At 41.8% G+C, this 16,933-nt stretch overlaps 1 protein-coding gene across 4 annotated transcripts in view; it reads right to left on the reverse strand.

The window, feature by feature from the left end:
* arid4a (AT-rich interactive domain 4A) overlaps window positions 1-16,933 on the reverse strand; it is a 129,968-nt gene that overhangs the window by 50,172 nt on the left and 62,863 nt on the right. For all 4 annotated transcript variants that reach the window (XM_069916895.1, XM_069916892.1, XM_069916893.1 and 1 more), the window contains exons 12-14: window positions 15,470-15,542; window positions 9,866-9,960; window positions 2,525-2,622 (exon numbers count right to left, since the gene is read on the reverse strand). In XM_069916895.1, coding sequence (XP_069772996.1) covers window positions 2,525-2,622; window positions 9,866-9,960; window positions 15,470-15,542 — 266 coding nt within the window. The remainder of the gene's footprint in view (window positions 1-2,524; window positions 2,623-9,865; window positions 9,961-15,469; window positions 15,543-16,933) is intronic.

Raw genomic sequence — 16,933 nt, forward strand, 5'->3', positions numbered from 1 at the left:
TCTTTATTTGAGCCACTGCAATTTCTAGTGTATTTTCTAGATTTTAACATAACAAGGAAAGTAAGTGTGTCTAATTCAAAATGGTGAAAATATTGGAGAGAATCTTAGCATTTCCAACTATCTGCCACTGCCTTCCTAACTATGTGAAGTTGTGGATTTCTAAAAAAAAAACAATGGCCATTGCTGCAATGCACGTCACTGATCAGGGTGTACAATAAGATGTCAATCAAGAAGACTGTTTTATCCTCAATCATGTTAAATTTCAGTTGTTGCTGCACCCATCTAGGAAAAGGGAAGCATGTTCCATACATTCCTGACTTGTGCCTTGTTGATGATTTGACAAATCACAAGGTAAGCAATGTGCCATAGGGCATTTAACCTCTAATCTACCTTAAAAAACCATGGTAAAGTCTGCTCAATGGCAGACAGAATGGGACATAGCAACAGAGTACCAGTGGACATCAACTTTTTTTTAAAAAAGATGAGATTCCATTCCATAAAATGGGCAGTTCCAAGCAAGTATTTTCATCTTGCTATGAACCAAGGTCTGGAATTTTGCCAAGCCTTATGGTTTGCAACAATGGACAACTTCATAATTTGACAACTTGATAATGGGCACTGCACAACTAGTCCCACTTCTGTCAGAAAGTCAAGTCACTAACAAAGCAGCTGGAGATAATTGGGCCAAGGATGCTGCCCTAAGGGCTATATCCTGCAGTCAAGAAGACCAGCCTCCAACAATCACAACCATCTTCCATTCTGCCAAGTAAGATTCCAGCCAATGGAGAGTTCTCACAGCGCTCTTCCACTGACTTTAATTTTATAGGGTACCTCAGCACTACCTCCAATCAAATGCTGCCTTGATATCAAGGGCAATCATCCTCACATTGCTTTCAAAATTCAGCTCTTGTATCCAAGGCTGTAGTGAGGTCAGGAATGAAATGGTCCCACTCAGTCCTAAACTGAGTATTGGCGAGCAAATCACTGGTGAGAATGTTCCTCACATCATTTCAATATGCTCTTGATAATTCCTAGTATAACTTTACTAATGACTGGGAGCAGGCTAATAGGGCAGTAATTGGCTGGGTTGGATTTGTCCTGCTTTTTGTGGACAGGACATACCTGGGAAAAATTCCTCACTGTCGGGTAGATGCCAGTGTTGTAGCTGTACTTGAACAGCTAAGTTAGGGGTGCGGCTAGTTCTGGAATACAGGTTTTCAGCACTACAGCCAGGATGATGTCAGGGCCCATGGCCTTTGCTGTGTCCAGTGCACTTAGCCGTTTCTCGGATGTCACGTGGGGTGAATCGAATTGGCTGAAGACTGGCATCTGTGATGGCAAGGACCTCAGGAGGAGGCTGAGATGGATCATCCATTCGGCACTTCAGGCTGAAGATGGTTGCAAACACTTCAAGTTGTAAAGAGCTTTGGGACATCTGGAGATATAAAAGACGCTATATAAATGCACATTGTTTCTAAAAAATGTTTCGCATTTATAGACTATGCCATGGTCTAGTTATGTTACTTTCCTCTTAAGTTAAGGAATATCACTTAATGGTCAACCACTGGATTCAGTACAAATTGCTAAGGCACTTTCTATGGAAGTAGCCCCAAAAGAAAAAAAAAGTATAGAATGGAGGCAAGCTCTGCTTATGTGGTTACTGTTCTTTGCTTTCTTTGTTACCTGATTATCTGGTGTCAGCGTAAGAAAATATTAAGCCTGAGGTAAATTGAAGAGCTTTGCGAAAATTTGCTTTTAAATAGCCACACCAACATTATAAAACAGTACATTTGCTAAATGTAGAGCAATAAAGTATTCCATTGTTCTGCATTTACCTCACAACAATTAGGAGGATTCATAAAGCACCAGATATATTAAAAATGCCACTAAAAATTAAACTATGTATTGTTCTTGTCAATTTGGTGCTTTTAAGCATGGTGGTATTTTGCTTGGAATAAGTTCTGAACATCATACGCATGTTTAAGTGGAAAAATTACCTGCCCACTTGGTTCCTTCTTGTTGTCCAGGCCACAGATACAAATTGAAATGGTTTACACTCTCCTCGTCAGCAAGATGGAACTAAGAAATCTCGGCAATGTTTTTGATTCTGCTGCTTGTGGATCAAGACCATCTTGCTCAATGTTAAGAGGAGACAGCAATATTTTGTTTTAACATAACAAGGTTAAAAGCACTAAAAAAATGTGTTGTTCAGAAAGTTAGCACAATGCAAAGCAAATCACAAGAGCACAACTTTTTCTTGTATGATGTATTTGATAGAAGTCCAATTATTTGCACTGGGTTTTAAAATGATCTATTATAGGGCCATTGCTGTGATCCCCAATTTTACTAACCCCCGCACATCATTCAAAGTCTTATAGCAGTATTGGGGGAAAATACAAATGCAGGTGGTGCACGTCCACTAAAAACCACTGGATTTTTGAAATGAACTTTAATTACCACAACAACTGAAGCCAACAACTGAACTATATTTTACATGGAAAAATTATCTATCAAAACTACTTACTTCTTGTAAGCTGTTTTTACGTTATAAGAGGCAGCAGTGTTCAGAATTGGAATACCGAGATCCATGTAGATTTGCTTCCACACAGAGCTACTGTCAATCTACAAAATGAAGCAGAACTTAGAGGCTGCACAGCAAACAACTTTCCTTAAAAAAAATTTTTAAGTTAATCCACCGAATTTTCTAGGCCAATATAAGCAAAGACACAATTCCAGTTAACTGCAAATTAAGTTCCGTTGAAGGGTCTTTGACATGAAACGTTAAATGTTTTTCTTCCCACAGATGCGGCCTGGACTATTTCAAGCATTTTTTAATTTGTCTCAATGGCATTGGTAACATTGCACAAGGACTTTTTGATAAAAGATGACTGAGAGCTTTGAATGTTTGTGCAGATAAATTTATAGGTTTTCAGGAATGGTAGCAGTTTTAATCAGATTTCACTTTCAGAACAGAATTTCAGAGACACAGATGTTTTCCGAAAATGACTACACAGTTCTGATGTTTAAATTACAAAAGCACATTGCACAAGTAAACTAATTTCAATTCACAAGAACAAGTGTAATGAGAATACATTGAGAGAGGTTACAAATTTTCCTTGGATGATCCACTTTACAGAATTATTCACAGAAATTACAATCATCCACCACCTCAACAGCACATTAATGACCAAGTCAGTGCATTGTCTTTTTTTGTCAAAATTAACCAAAGAGCACATTAGGTCATAAACGAAAACCATACAAAGACTTTAACGTGAAGGCACACAAGTGCCAAAGTTTAGGAAGAAAATACTCTATGTACAATGATGGAGAAACGGCTGCTGAAGTAGTAACAAATGTGAATAACACAAGAAGCAAAGGCAGGGAAGAAGTTTCTGAAGATCGTTCCACTGAACTTTCACAGTGAGCATGCTTCAGACCTCATGAAGAAGGCAATGTTTTGGGAAATGAGCAAGACCAAGTGGAGCAGGTTTCCAAGAGGAAAGAGCAAGAAATAATGATTGTAAAATGATAAGTTTAGTAGCACAATTGTGAAAAAAGATACAAACCACGCCAAGATTTTTAAAAAAGTCAAGTAATGGGATGCAAACAATCTGGCCTGGGTAAACTGGAATCAAGGCTTAAATTTGAACAATTCGAAAATTTAAACTGAAATATGGTTTTCCAACATTCCAGGTACATTTCCATAAGGGAAAGGAGTGAGCAAATTCAAGTTAGAAGTCCTTGTATGATCAAAAAGATGAAAGACAAAATCAAGCAAAACTAAAAACGCAAGTCAGAAAACCAGGCTGATTCCAAAAAGTTTAGAGAAGTTTAAAATAAATGAGTGAACTGGCGTCAAACATGAAAGAGAATCAAAAAATATTCTATTGGTTTGTGAAAAGAAAGAGTTAAAAGGAACCAAAAATTAAAAACCAAATTCACTCAATAGGCCAGAGGACATGCTGAGATGCTGGTGGAATCTCCACAAAAGATGTAAATATGGATTTCAAAAAAACATTTGAGTAGGTGCCTATGGAATAAAGGAGGCAGTAATAACAGATTTAAAACTGGCTTAATAATAAGGAAAAAAATAATAACAATATAAATCTGCTTTCAGATTTGTAGGAGGGGTCCAGATCAGGTCACTACCAGAACAACTCTCTTGTTCCACTTCCTGGCCCTTCCTCCTTGGTCTTGTGAAATTTTCCCCATCACAGATTTATTCATTTTTCTCATGAAAGCTACAATGGAATCTGCCTCCACCAAATCTGCAAGAATTGCTCTCAAACTAAATAGTACTTAAAGATTCTTCTCATCTGATGTTTTACCCCTTTTATACCAGTAATTCTGTCTTCAAACCTTCAATAAAAGAAGACTCCCACTCTCTATTATGTTTATTTGTAACAAAACAAGAGCAGTGCGAAGGGTTCTATGAGCAACTAATGTGTTACCTCTGATGTTCATATATCACAATTTACAGAGTGTAGCATTGCAATCAAAAGATCAATTAGCACCAGGGGTTGCATGAGAGAGAGCGTTGTTACACGGCTCATTCAGAAGCCTAATGGCTACAGGGAGAAACTCCTTTTGAACTTGTTGGTGCACACTATCACACTCAAGTCTTCTCACCAATGGAAGCAGGGATATATCCAGACTGCACATTATTTAATATACATCATCCAAATTTTCCCTCAATCTTCTATTCTCTAAAGAAAACAGACTCAGCTCTTCCAATCTATCCTTGCTACTATTATCTCAGGGATGATTCTTGTGTTTTCTGGACTCTTGCATCATTCATGCAGTCTCCAAAATTGAACAGGATATTCCAGCTGTGAACCAGTATTTTATAAAGGTTCAACTCAACCTCCTGCTTTTCACATTTTATGTCTCTATTGATTAAAGCACTAAATTACATGCAGTTTATTTTCAGCCATTTTAGCCTGTGTGCTGGTTTTAATGATTTGTGCACACATTCTGCCCTTGCTTTACCTGTCCTCATTATTCCTACTAAAACGCATCTCTGCCCATTCCACCAACTCATTTTCATCCTGCTATACCATCTATACTATTTCGGTGATAGATACTACACCTTCCAGTGAAAACAATGAAGTAATGCTGAGATCTGTTACAGGAGACAAAAATCAAAGTGTTTGGAAAATGTACAGTCAAAGTACAATACAAGCAACAACAACCAAAACCCCCATCTCTCTACATCATGGTTACCCAAGGACCAGCGCTTTTCAAAAGAAACTGGCTACAACACATTCTTCTGGACTGGTTGGAAATCAGTTCAATACTGAGTATACCACGAAGACAACACCCAACCAGAACTTCAATGACCAGGCTGTGGTTTTCCAACAAGGATTGGGAAAGATTAAAGGGGTTCAAGCCAAACTGCAATTAAAAGAGATTGTGGAACCAAAGTCAGAACAGCCCCGTTTGCAATGAAAGGTAAAATTGAAACTGTTAAATAGATTAAAAGATGTAGGCATAATAGAACAAATAGAATACAGTGATTGGGCAGCCCCCATTGTACCTGTACCAAAAGCAAACAGTGAGATTCGCATTTGTGGCGATTGCAAAGTCACCATTAACCAGGCACTAAAAGTTCCAGAACATCCCACGCCCAAAGCAGAAGAACTATTCCAAGCATTCAGTGGACAGAAAAAGTTCACCAAATTGGATTTGTCAGAGGCATACCAACAAATAGAGTTGGACAAAGAATCAAAAAAAATGTGACAATCAATATCCACCTGGGACTGTTCACCTATACACGAATATCATTCGGAATTTCAAGCTACAATGGACAAATTGCTACACGGGATATCAGTGGGATGTTACCATGATGATATCATCATCACGGGCCAAAACAACAAGGAACAAACTTACAAAACTGAAAAGGTCCTAAACAGATGACAACAGGCCAACATTCGATTATGACACGATAAGTATGTCTTCATGCTGCCCTCAGTGACATACTTAGGATTTACAATCGACAAGGAGGGGGTACAAATGGATCTGGCAGCCAATGAAGCCATTCGCAAAGCCCCATATCCAACTAACAAATCGGAATTACAGTCCTTTCAAGGGCTCATAAATCACTACCAGAAACATATCCCTAACATGTCTACACTATGCAGCCCCCTAAACTGTTTACTCAAGAAAGATCAAAAATGGTACTGGAATATGGAAACTAAAAACACAGCAGTTGATCGACTAAAGTAAATATTAACATCAATAAATGAGATTCTGATCCACTACGACCCAAACAAGGAAGTGACTCTCGCTGTTGATATTTCACCAATAGGACTGAGAGCAATATTGTCCTAAATCACAGAAAAGGGTGAGCAACCAGTGGCATATGATTCACGGACATTAACTGCAAGAGAACGCAATTACGCACAACTGAAAAAAGATGCATTAGGAATAATTTTTGGTGTAAAAAGATTCCACCAATATCTTTACTGAAGAACTTTCACCCTAGTCACTGACAACAAACCTCTAAGTTTGATTCTGGACCCCACAAATAGATACCAATATTAGCTGTAGCCAGAATTCAAAGCTGGGCCATGCTACTAGCTGCATAAAACTACAAGGTAAAACATAAACCGGGAACACTCAACAGCCATGTGGATGCCTCATTATGCTTACCACTACCCAAAACTGAACAAAAAGAGATTATTAAATGGACAACGAAAGCAGCAGCTTTCAACCAAGAACAACTGCAACAACTGCCCATTACAGCTCAAAGAAACCTGAAAGGAGGCAACGTTAAGCAAAGTCTGATACTTCACTCTTAATGGATGGCCAGAATCTGAGGTCATATCAAAAGACCTGAAAACTTACTCCACATTCCGCCATGAACTATCAGTTGGGGTACCTGTACAATTATCCCGGCCAAATGGCAAAACACCATATTATCAGAGCTGCACCAAAACCATCCAGGAATAGTATGAATGAAAATGCTGGCCCAGATGCTTATATGGCCATAAATAGACAGAGATATTGAAACAACAGGGAGACAATGCAAAATATATCGATCAATGCAGCCAAAAATGCCACAGGCTGAGGCAAACCCATGGAAAAGGCCTTCCAGACCCTGACATCAGATTCACGTAAACTTCACAGGGCCATTTGTGGAAGAGAGTTTCCTTATAGCTGTGGAAGCACATTCTAAATGGCCAGTAGTTTTGTATATGAAAAAAACCAAAACCAATTCTACAATTGAATGTCCACAGGCCATGTTTGCCACATATAGATTACCTTGCAAACAGGTCAAGGACAATGGTCCCCAGTTTACATCAGAGCCTTTTAAAAAATTTATGTGCGACAACAACATCAGGCATATTTTGTCAGCACCCTATCACCCAAGTACTAATGTGGAGGCGGAATGCTTTGTGCAAACATTCAAAAAGGTGATGAAAACCAAGAAACTTCTAAATGCCTCCTGGACTCTCAAAATTGCACATTTCCCATTGGGGTTCAGAAACACACCACACTCTACAACAAAATGCACCAAGCAGAATTTATGTTTTGCTGCAACCTGCAGACAAGACTGTCCACAGTTCACCCGGATCTGGGCCTCCGTTTAGAAAAATCCACATCGCCACAAACTTTACCTAGAGCACTGGAGGTGGGCAAGAGAGTATTGGCACAAGATTACAGACTATATGTATCCTAATTCTCACTAGTAGTCATGGGCCTAATGCAGTAATGGTAATCAGAGAGGGCCCATTCAACATTTATTGCGGGGGGGGGGGGGGGGGGGGGGGAGAAAGAAAGAGTGTTGTGTATAAGCCCGCCCTGCTGCACATCATGATGCCAATGGCATTATGTCACCCCCCCCCCCATATATATATCTGTATGTCAGTAGCCACGTTAGTCTGACGGTATTAAAAAATGAGAAAAACACCACCTCTCCGAGTCCTAATTGTCTAAGTACATACACAACACTCTAATTGCTTCAACATGGAAGCTTGAAAGGACCAGATTCCATTTTGTAACCATTCTGTAATTCTAAGAAATAACATGCATTTAGAAGGTATTTTATCAATGTAAGAATATCCCAATTTATTCACATGATGCACAATTCATGATGTATACACCAAGTAAAATCACAAGCTTAAGTTAATCCATTTAATTTTGTCTTTCTACAAATAGAATAATAAGTCGGGATCACCATGCGCTCAAACTCTGAATGTTCCATATACATGACTGATGGCATAATTCACTGATTTTCCTTTGAATAGTTGGATAAATCTGATGCATTTTTACTCTAGCACTCTTCTGATTTCATATAGTCTCAATCCTTGTTTGATATTCATCTCCAGATGACTACTCCAGGATTATGCTGCATAATCCATATGCAGTTAACTATTATAGGTAACTAAAGTTTTGATGACAGTATTGATATCTGGATTTTTTTCCCCTTCAATATACCACAGCTATTGCTAATCCATCACCTTCAGATGTCCTGAAATGCATGCATCAAAACAGGTATTTGGCAGTACCTACATGTGCAGTTTGTGCAAGCATTGAATTTGGGTGTATTTGTTGGAAGAGAAAAGTGTAGAAAAAGTTTTGATATTTTGTGCATTTTTATGTGATGATGACTGCTTATTGATTCTTTGCTAAAATAGTGTGCAAGAGATAAAAAAAACAAAATCTATAAACCATTATAGGGAAAGTCATCACAGTCAATTTGATCAAACAGTAAGCCTCTCAGTCAATAAAAGAAAGAAAGCCAAAATAGTCACAAACTGCCAAAAATTACATATTGAATCGAGAGCTGTGTCTACAAAAAAAACCAAGTGCTAACATTCTCAGTACAGATTTTGACAAGAGCTACCTGTAAGGATAGACTAACCCAAAATGCACTATGGCAGCTCAGTTAATGTTGCAAGTAGCATATTGGGTGAAAAACGCAGAAAGGTTTCAAATTGAACGATGGCAGATGTTTGTTTCACATGTGTATTAATGTATTACTGCACTCAAAAAGTACACAAAAAACAGTGTAGTTACACCTCTAAGTAAAAGCAAATTATTAAGCTTTATGGAACTGTCTTGCAGTATAGACTTTGTGACTTCTTCCTTTAATTGGACTAATTAAGTATTGTCCAAAAGAAAAAAAATGCTAGAAACATCCAGCAGGTCAAGCAATATCTGAAGAGAGATCAAATTTCAAGTTCAAACCTTCCCAGTTCTGACAAAGGATTTCAGACCAGAAACACAAATTATTTCATTACACAGTTGCTGCATGGCCTCCTGAATGTTTCCAAATTTTTAATTTAAAAAATTTTATTTACACACAATTTTTTTTAAAAACACAAGCAACATTTAATTTTAAATTTATAAAAAGCATATGCATACTGCAATTCATAAAGAATCAACTCATGAATCTCTGGCAGATAAATGACTTATTACAGATGGTTGTTGCGTTTTCCTTCATAAAATATGAAAACTCAATGGAATAATTCAAATTTACAATTGTGGTATTGCAGGGTGCATCAGTTTAGGTCTCCCTAGGTCCCTTCAAAAGATCACACAAATTCCAACTAATCTGAACTGGACCTATTATTTAGGGTATTTATTAAATCTTATCCATCAAAGTGCAAACAGCAGAGGTTTACAGATGACACAAATGGACATTTAAGACACTCGTACAAATTCAAATAAATAGAAACAGAACATTAAGGCACAGGTCAAAAAATTACTTTTTTTTTAAAAAAATCTCAATATTTAGACATTAGATGCAAAACAAAATCACAATATTAATATTAAAAAGATAAACAAATAAAAAATTATTTTCAGTTCTATATCATAATTATTCTTCTGAGCTGGAGAAAATATTTCTATGTGAACTTACATTGTCACATCCACCATGTTGATACACCAGTCTGAAGAGCTTGAAAAGATTCAAGTCCTTGTATCCTAGTACAGGTGCTTTATTGATAGGTGTTCCTAGAAAATATTATTCAATTAACTATTAATTAAAAGATTTTTGATTCAGGAGAAGTACACATATTGTCATATTATTACTGAAAATTCATAACATGCTCAGACACCCAATATGGAATATATTCTCACAAGAGTAATGCCCATATTAATGTTGCTTAATTTAAAAAAGAGTATGTGAGAGAGAGAGCGCGCGAGAGAGAGAGAGCGCGCGAGAGAGAGAGAGAGCGCGCGAGAGAGAGAGAGCGCGCGAGAGAGAGAGAGCGCGCGAGAGAGAGAGAGCGCGCGAGAGAGAGAGCGCGCGCGAGAGAGAGAGAGCGCGCGCGAGAGAGAGAGCGCGCGCGAGAGAGAGAGCGCGCGCGAGAGAGAGAGCGCGCGCGAGAGAGAGAGCGCGCGCGAGAGAGAGAGCGCGCGCGAGAGAGAGCGCGCGCGCGAGAGAGAGAGCGCGCGCGAGAGAGAGAGCGGCGCGCGAGAGAGAGAGCGCGCGCGAGAGAGAGAGCTGCGCGCGAGAGAGAGAAGCGCGCGCGAGAGAGAGAGCGCGCGCGCGAGAGAGAGAGCGCGCGCGAGAGAGAGAGCGCGCGCGAGAGAGAGAGAGCGCGCGCGAGAGAGAGAGCGCGCGCGAGAGAGAGAGAGCGCGCGAGCGAGAGAGAGAGCGCGCGAGAGAGAGAGCGCGCGCGAGAGAGAGAGCGCGCGGAGAGAGAGAGCGCGCGCGAGAGAGAGAGCGCGCGCGAGAGAGAGAGCGCGCGCGAGAGAGAGAGCGCGCGAGAGAGAGAGCGCGCGAGAGAGAGAGAGCGCGCGAGAGAGAGAGAGAGCGCGCGAGAGAGAGAGAGCGCGCGAGAGAGAGAGAGCGCGCGAGAGAGAGAGAGCGCGCGAGAGAGAGAGAGCGCGCGAGAGAGAGAGAGCGCGCGCGAGAGAGAGAGAGCGCGCGAGAGAGAGAGAGCGCTGCGAGAGAGAGAGAGCGCGCGAGAGAGAGAGAGCGCGCTCGAGAGAGAGAGAGCGCGCGAGAGAGAGAGAGCGCGCGAGAGAGAGAGAGCGCGCGAGAGAGAGAGAGCGCGCGAGAGAGAGAGAGCGCGCGAGAGAGAGAGAGCGCGAGAGAGAGAGAGAGAGCGCGAGAGGCGAGAGAGAGAGAGAGCGCGAGAGAGAGAGAGAGCGCGAGAGAGAGAGAGAGAGCGCGAGAGAGAGAGAGAGCGCGAGAGAGAGAGAGAGCGCGAGAGAGAGAGAGAGCGCGAGAGAGAGAGAGAGCGCGAGAGAGAGAGAGAGCGCGAGAGAGAGAGAGAGCGCGAGAGAGAGAGAGCGCGAGAGAGAGAGAGCGCGAGAGAGAGAGAGCGCGAGAGAGAGAGAGCGCGAGAGAGAGAGAGCGCGAGAGAGAGAGAGCGCGAGAGAGAGAGAGCGCGAGAGAGAGAGAGCGCGAGAGAGAGAGAGAGCGCGAGAGAGAGAGAGAGCGCGAGAGAGAGAGAGCGCGAGAGAGAGAGAGCGCGAGAGAGAGAGAGCGCTGAGAGACGAGAGAGAGAGAGCGCGAGAGAGAGAGAGCGCGCAGAGAGAGAGAGAGCGCGAGAGAGAGAGAGCGCGAGAGAGAGAGAGCGAGAGAGAGAGAGCGCGAGAGAGAGAGAGCGCTGCAGAGAGAGAGAGAGAGCGCCGAGAGAGAGAGCGAGCGAGAGAGAGAGAGCGCGAGAGAGAGAGAGCAGCGTGAGAGAGAGAGAGCGCGAGAGAGAGAGCGCGAGAGAGAGAGCAGCGAGAGAGAGAGCGAGAGAGAGAGAGCGCGAGAGAGAGAGAGCGCGAGAGAGAGAGCGAGAGAGAGAGAGCGCGAGAGAGAGAGAGCGCGAGAGAGAGAGAGAGCGCGAAGAGAGAGAGAGCGCGAGAGAGAGAGAGCGCGAGAGAGAGAGAGAGAGCGCGAGAGAGAGAGAGCGCGAGAGAGAGAGAGCGCGAGAGAGAGAGAGCGCTGAGAGAGAGAGAGAGCGCTGAGAGAGAGAGAGAGCGCGAGAGAGAGAGAGCGCGAGAGAGAGAGAGCGCGAGAGAGAGAGAGAGAGCGCGAGAGAGAGAGAGCGCGAGAGAGAGAGAGAGCGCGAGAGAGAGAGAGCGCGTGAGAGAGAGAGCGCGTGAGAGAGAGAGCGCGTGAGAGAGAGAGCGTGAGAGAGAGAGCGCGTGAGAGAGAGAGCGCGTGAGAGAGAGAGCGCGTGAGAGAGAGAGAGTAGAGTGAGAGAGAGAGAGTATGTGAGAGAGAGAGAGTATGTGAGAGAGAGAGTATGTGAGAGAGAGAGTATGTGAGAGAGAGAGTATGTGAGAGAGAGAGTATGTGAGAGAGAGAGTATGTGAGAGAGAGAGTATGTGAGAGAGAGAGTATGTGAGAGAGAGAGTATGTGAGAGAGAGAGTATGTGAGAGAGAGAGTATGTGAGAGAGAGAGTATGTGAGAGAGAGAGTATGTGAGAGAGAGAGTATGTGAGAGAGAGAGTATGTGAGAGAGAGAGTATGTGAGAGAGAGAGTATGTGAGAGAGAGAGTATGTGAGAGAGAGAGTATGTGAGAGAGAGAGTATGTGAGAGAGAGAGTATGTGAGAGAGAGAGTATGTGAGAGAGAGAGTATGTGAGAGAGAGAGTATGTGAGAGAGAGAGTATGTGAGAGAGAGAGTATGTGAGAGAGAGAGTATGTGAGAGAGAGAGTATGTGAGAGAGAGAGTATGTGAGAGAGAGAGTATGTGAGAGAGAGAGTATGTGAGAGAGAGAGTATGTGAGAGAGAGAGTATGTGAGAGAGAGAGTATGTGAGAGAGAGAGTATGTGAGAGAGAGAGTATGTGAGAGAGAGAGTATGTGAGAGAGAGAGTATGTGAGAGAGAGAGTATGTGAGAGAGAGAGTATGTGAGAGAGAGAGTATGTGAGAGAGAGAGTATGTGAGAGAGAGAGTATGTGAGAGAGAGAGTATGTGAGAGAGAGAGTATGTGAGAGAGAGAGTATGTGAGAGAGAGAGTATGTGAGAGAGAGAGTATGTGAGAGAGAGAGTATGTGAGAGAGAGAGTATGTGAGAGAGAGAGTATGTGAGAGAGAGAGTATGTGAGAGAGAGAGTATGTGAGAGAGAGAGTATGTGAGAGAGAGTATGTGAGAGAGAGAGTATGTGAGAGAGAGAGTATGTGAGAGAGAGAGTATGTGAGAGAGAGAGTATGTGAGAGAGAGAGTATGTGAGAGAGAGAGTATGTGAGAGAGAGAGTATGTGAGAGAGAGAGTATGTGAGAGAGAGAGTATGTGAGAGAGAGAGTATGTGAGAGAGAGAGTATGTGAGAGAGAGAGTATGTGAGAGAGAGAGTATGTGAGAGAGAGAGTATGTGAGAGAGTGAGTATGTGAGAGAGTGTATGTGAGAGAGAGAGTATGTGAGAGAGAGAGTATGTGAGAGAGAGAGTATGTGAGAGAGAGAGTATGTGAGAGAGAGAGTATGTGAGAGAGAGAGTATGTGAGAGAGAGAGTATGTGAGAGAGAGAGGTATGTGAGAGAGAGAGTATGTGAGAGAGAGAGAGTATGTGAGAGAGAGATGTGTGAGAGAGAGAGTATGTGAGAGAGAGAGTATGTGAGAGAGAGAGTATGTGAGAGAGAGAGAGTATGTGAGAGAGAGAGAGTATGTGAGAGAGAGAGAGTATGTGAGAGAGAGAGAGTATGTGAGAGAGAGAGTATGTGAGAGAGAGAGTATGTGAGAGAGAGAGTATGTGAGAGAGAGAGTATGTGAGAGAGAGAGTATGTGAGAGAGAGAGTATGTGAGAGAGAGAGTATGTGAGAGAGAGAGTATGTGAGAGAGAGAGTATGTGAGAGAGAGAGTATGTGAGAGAGAGAGTATGTGAGAGAGAGAGTATGTGAGAGAGAGAGTATGTGAGAGAGAGAGTATGTGAGAGAGAGAGTATGTGAGAGAGAGAGTATGTGAGAGAGAGAGTATGTGAGAGAGAGAGTATGTGAGAGAGAGAGTATGTGAGAGAGAGAGTATGTGAGAGAGAGAGTATGTGAGAGAGAGAGTATGTGAGAGAGAGAGTATGTGAGAGAGAGAGTATGTGAGAGAGAGAGTATGTGAGAGAGAGAGTATGTGAGAGGAGAGTATGTGAGAGAGAGAGTATGTGAGAGAGAGAGAGTATGTGAGAGAGAGAGAGTATGTGAGAGAGAGAGAGTATGTGAGAGAGAGAGTATGTGAGAGAGAGAGAGTATGTGAGAGAGAGAGAGTATGTGAGAGAGAGAGAGTATGTGAGAGAGAGAGAGTATGTGAGAGAGAGAGAGTATGTGAGAGAGAGAGTATGTGAGAGAGAGAGTATGTGAGAGAGAGAGTATGTGAGAGAGAGTATGTGAGAGAGAGAGTATGTGAGAGAGAGAGAGTATGTGAGAGAGAGAGTATGTGAGAGAGAGAGTATGTGAGAGAGAGTATGTGAGAGAGAGTATGTGAGAGAGAGAGAGTTATGTGAGAGAGAGTGTATGTGAGTGAGAGAGTATGTGAGAGAGAGTGTATGTGAGAGAGAGAGTATTGTGAGAGAGAGAGAGTATGTGAGAGAGAGTATGTGAGAGGTGAGTTGTGAGAGAGAGTGTGTGTGTGAGTGTGAGAGTGAGTGTGTGAGAGAGAGTGTATGTGAGAGTGAGAGTGTTGTGAGAGAGTGAGTATGTGAGAGAGAGAGTATGTGAGAGAGAGTGTATGTGAGAGAGAGAGTATGTGTGAGAGAGAGTGTGTGAGTGAGAGTGTATGTGTGAGTGGAGGTTGTGTGAGAGTGAGTGTTGTGTGTGAGTGAGTGTTGTGTGTGAGGAGTGGTATGTGAGAGAGTGGAGGTATGTGAGTGTGTGAGTATGTGAGTGTGAGTGTTGTGTGAGGAGTGTGTATGTGAGAGAGAGAGTATGTGAGAGAGAGAGTATGTGAGAGAGAGAGTATGTGAGAGAGGAGTATGTGAGAGAGAGAGGTATGTGGAGAGTGAGTGTATGTGAGAGTGAGAGGTATGTTGAGAGAGAGTGGTATGTGAGAGAGAGAGTATGTGAGTGAGAGAGTTTGTGAGAGAGAGTTTGTGAGAGGAGAGTTGTGAGAGAGAGAGTATGTGAGTAGAGAGTATGTGAGAGAGAGAGTATGAGAGGAGAGAGGAGTATGGAGAGTGAGTTATGAGAGTGAGAGAGTATGAGAGAGAGAGTATGAGAGAGAGAGAGTATGAGAGAGAGAGAGAGTATGAGAGAGAGAGAGAGTATGAGAGAGAGTCAGACTATTCTTATGGTTTGTGCTCAATGATTTGCTCATTACTCTACTATTTTGTTGAACTTGAATTTCAAGTTTCTTTGCATCTCCAGTAAAGACTTACTGTGATGCAATGACCAGTTTGGGCAAGGACATAGTGTGATGTATGAATTAACTGCAAGCTTACTTGAAAACAAAATAACCTTACAATTCTAAAAGGTTTTTATGAATGAAGTTACTTTCATCCTTCGTATTTGTAAATTAACAGCATTGTTACACTTAATGATTCAAAATAAACACAATAAAAAAGACCAGCTTGGATTATAAGGGAAGTCTTTACCCCTATCTTCCATGAACTTGTACAGTTGCTGCAAGAAGTTGTCTCTCTCTTCTGGATCCTGTTCCTCCTCTACCTAGAGATGGGACATAGTAACAGTTATGTAACAGAAAAAGTCATCTGGCCCAATGATAAGAACTACAATTAGATACCTTGTCATCAGCTGACAAGATATTCATAAATTCAATTACAATATTGTGCAAAGGTAACAGTCAGACTTCTGATGGTACTGGAATAGAGTTTTTTTTTTAAATTATACATAGTATGAAAAATTTTATACAAGCTGAACACCATTGGGAAGGCCAGCACGTGTTTTCTCATGCTCAAGGTGACAGTGGTGTGCAATATTCTTCAATGATTACCACCTGTGAAGTGAAGGTAAATGCGTGATTCAGTTGGGCAGGAAATTCCAAGGAGATGGGTATAAATGGTAGTGGTGAGTATGACAAGGAAACGACAGACTGCAGATGGATTAATGAGCAACACACCAAAATTCAACATACGAACTATAATATGGAGATGTGAAATTTTGCTCTATGGTTGACTTAGAAATGCTATTGGTGAATAGCTATCACTCAGAACAGATACAAGATTCCTCCTGTAAAGCGAATTAGTAAACCAGATGGATTTTAATGTCTATGTGGGTCATCATGACTAAAACACAAAATTAACTATATTTAAATTCCATCGCTGCTATGGTGGGATTTTGGTTACTGCACTGACAATTCAACTGCTATGCCCTAAATGGAAAAACTGATTAAATCGACAGAATGTTAATTGCCTCCTATTTTGGATTGGAAAGAGGAAAAGACAAAAAAAAATCAGAGAGAGATCTTTACATCAATTAACAAGGTTTACATGAAATTCATTCAGTAACCAAATTCACATGGGATATTGGATGAATTCAGCAAGTCAGGCAGCATCCATGGAAAGAAATAATCAGTCAACACCTGTATCAACTCAGGACCCTTAATCAAGACTAAAATGAAAAGAGAGGTTTCATTATAAACACGAAGGAGAACAGGAGCTGGAGAAACACTAATGGGTGATAGAGGATTAAACTGAAGGTGGGAGAGGTGGAGAGTCAATTGGGGAGGTAGTTTTATGAAAGAAAAGAAAACCAGATAGAAGTGAAACACACAAAATTAGGTTTAAAGTTGTCTGGGAGAAATGGGATGCATTGTTTCTTGTTTATTTTTTAGCCTTACATTGACAATGGATGAAGTCATGAACAGGCATATCAGTGTGGGAATAATAAAGGAAATTTATAATGAGGAGTATAGGAAATTCAATTTCAGACCCACAGAGCGCAGGTGAACAGTGACAAACACCAAACCAGTGTTTGGTCTCATTGTTGAAAAGGACACCACACTGAGTACACCAAACACAATAGATGAGTTTGTTCAATAGAAACTTTTTTCCAATCAACTTGAGCATTGATCTCAAAAAGTAGAAAACTCTGAAGCA

Source organism: Narcine bancroftii, chromosome 2, assembly GCF_036971445.1.
Source record: "Narcine bancroftii isolate sNarBan1 chromosome 2, sNarBan1.hap1, whole genome shotgun sequence".
Lineage (NCBI taxonomy): Eukaryota > Metazoa > Chordata > Chondrichthyes > Torpediniformes > Narcinidae > Narcine > Narcine bancroftii.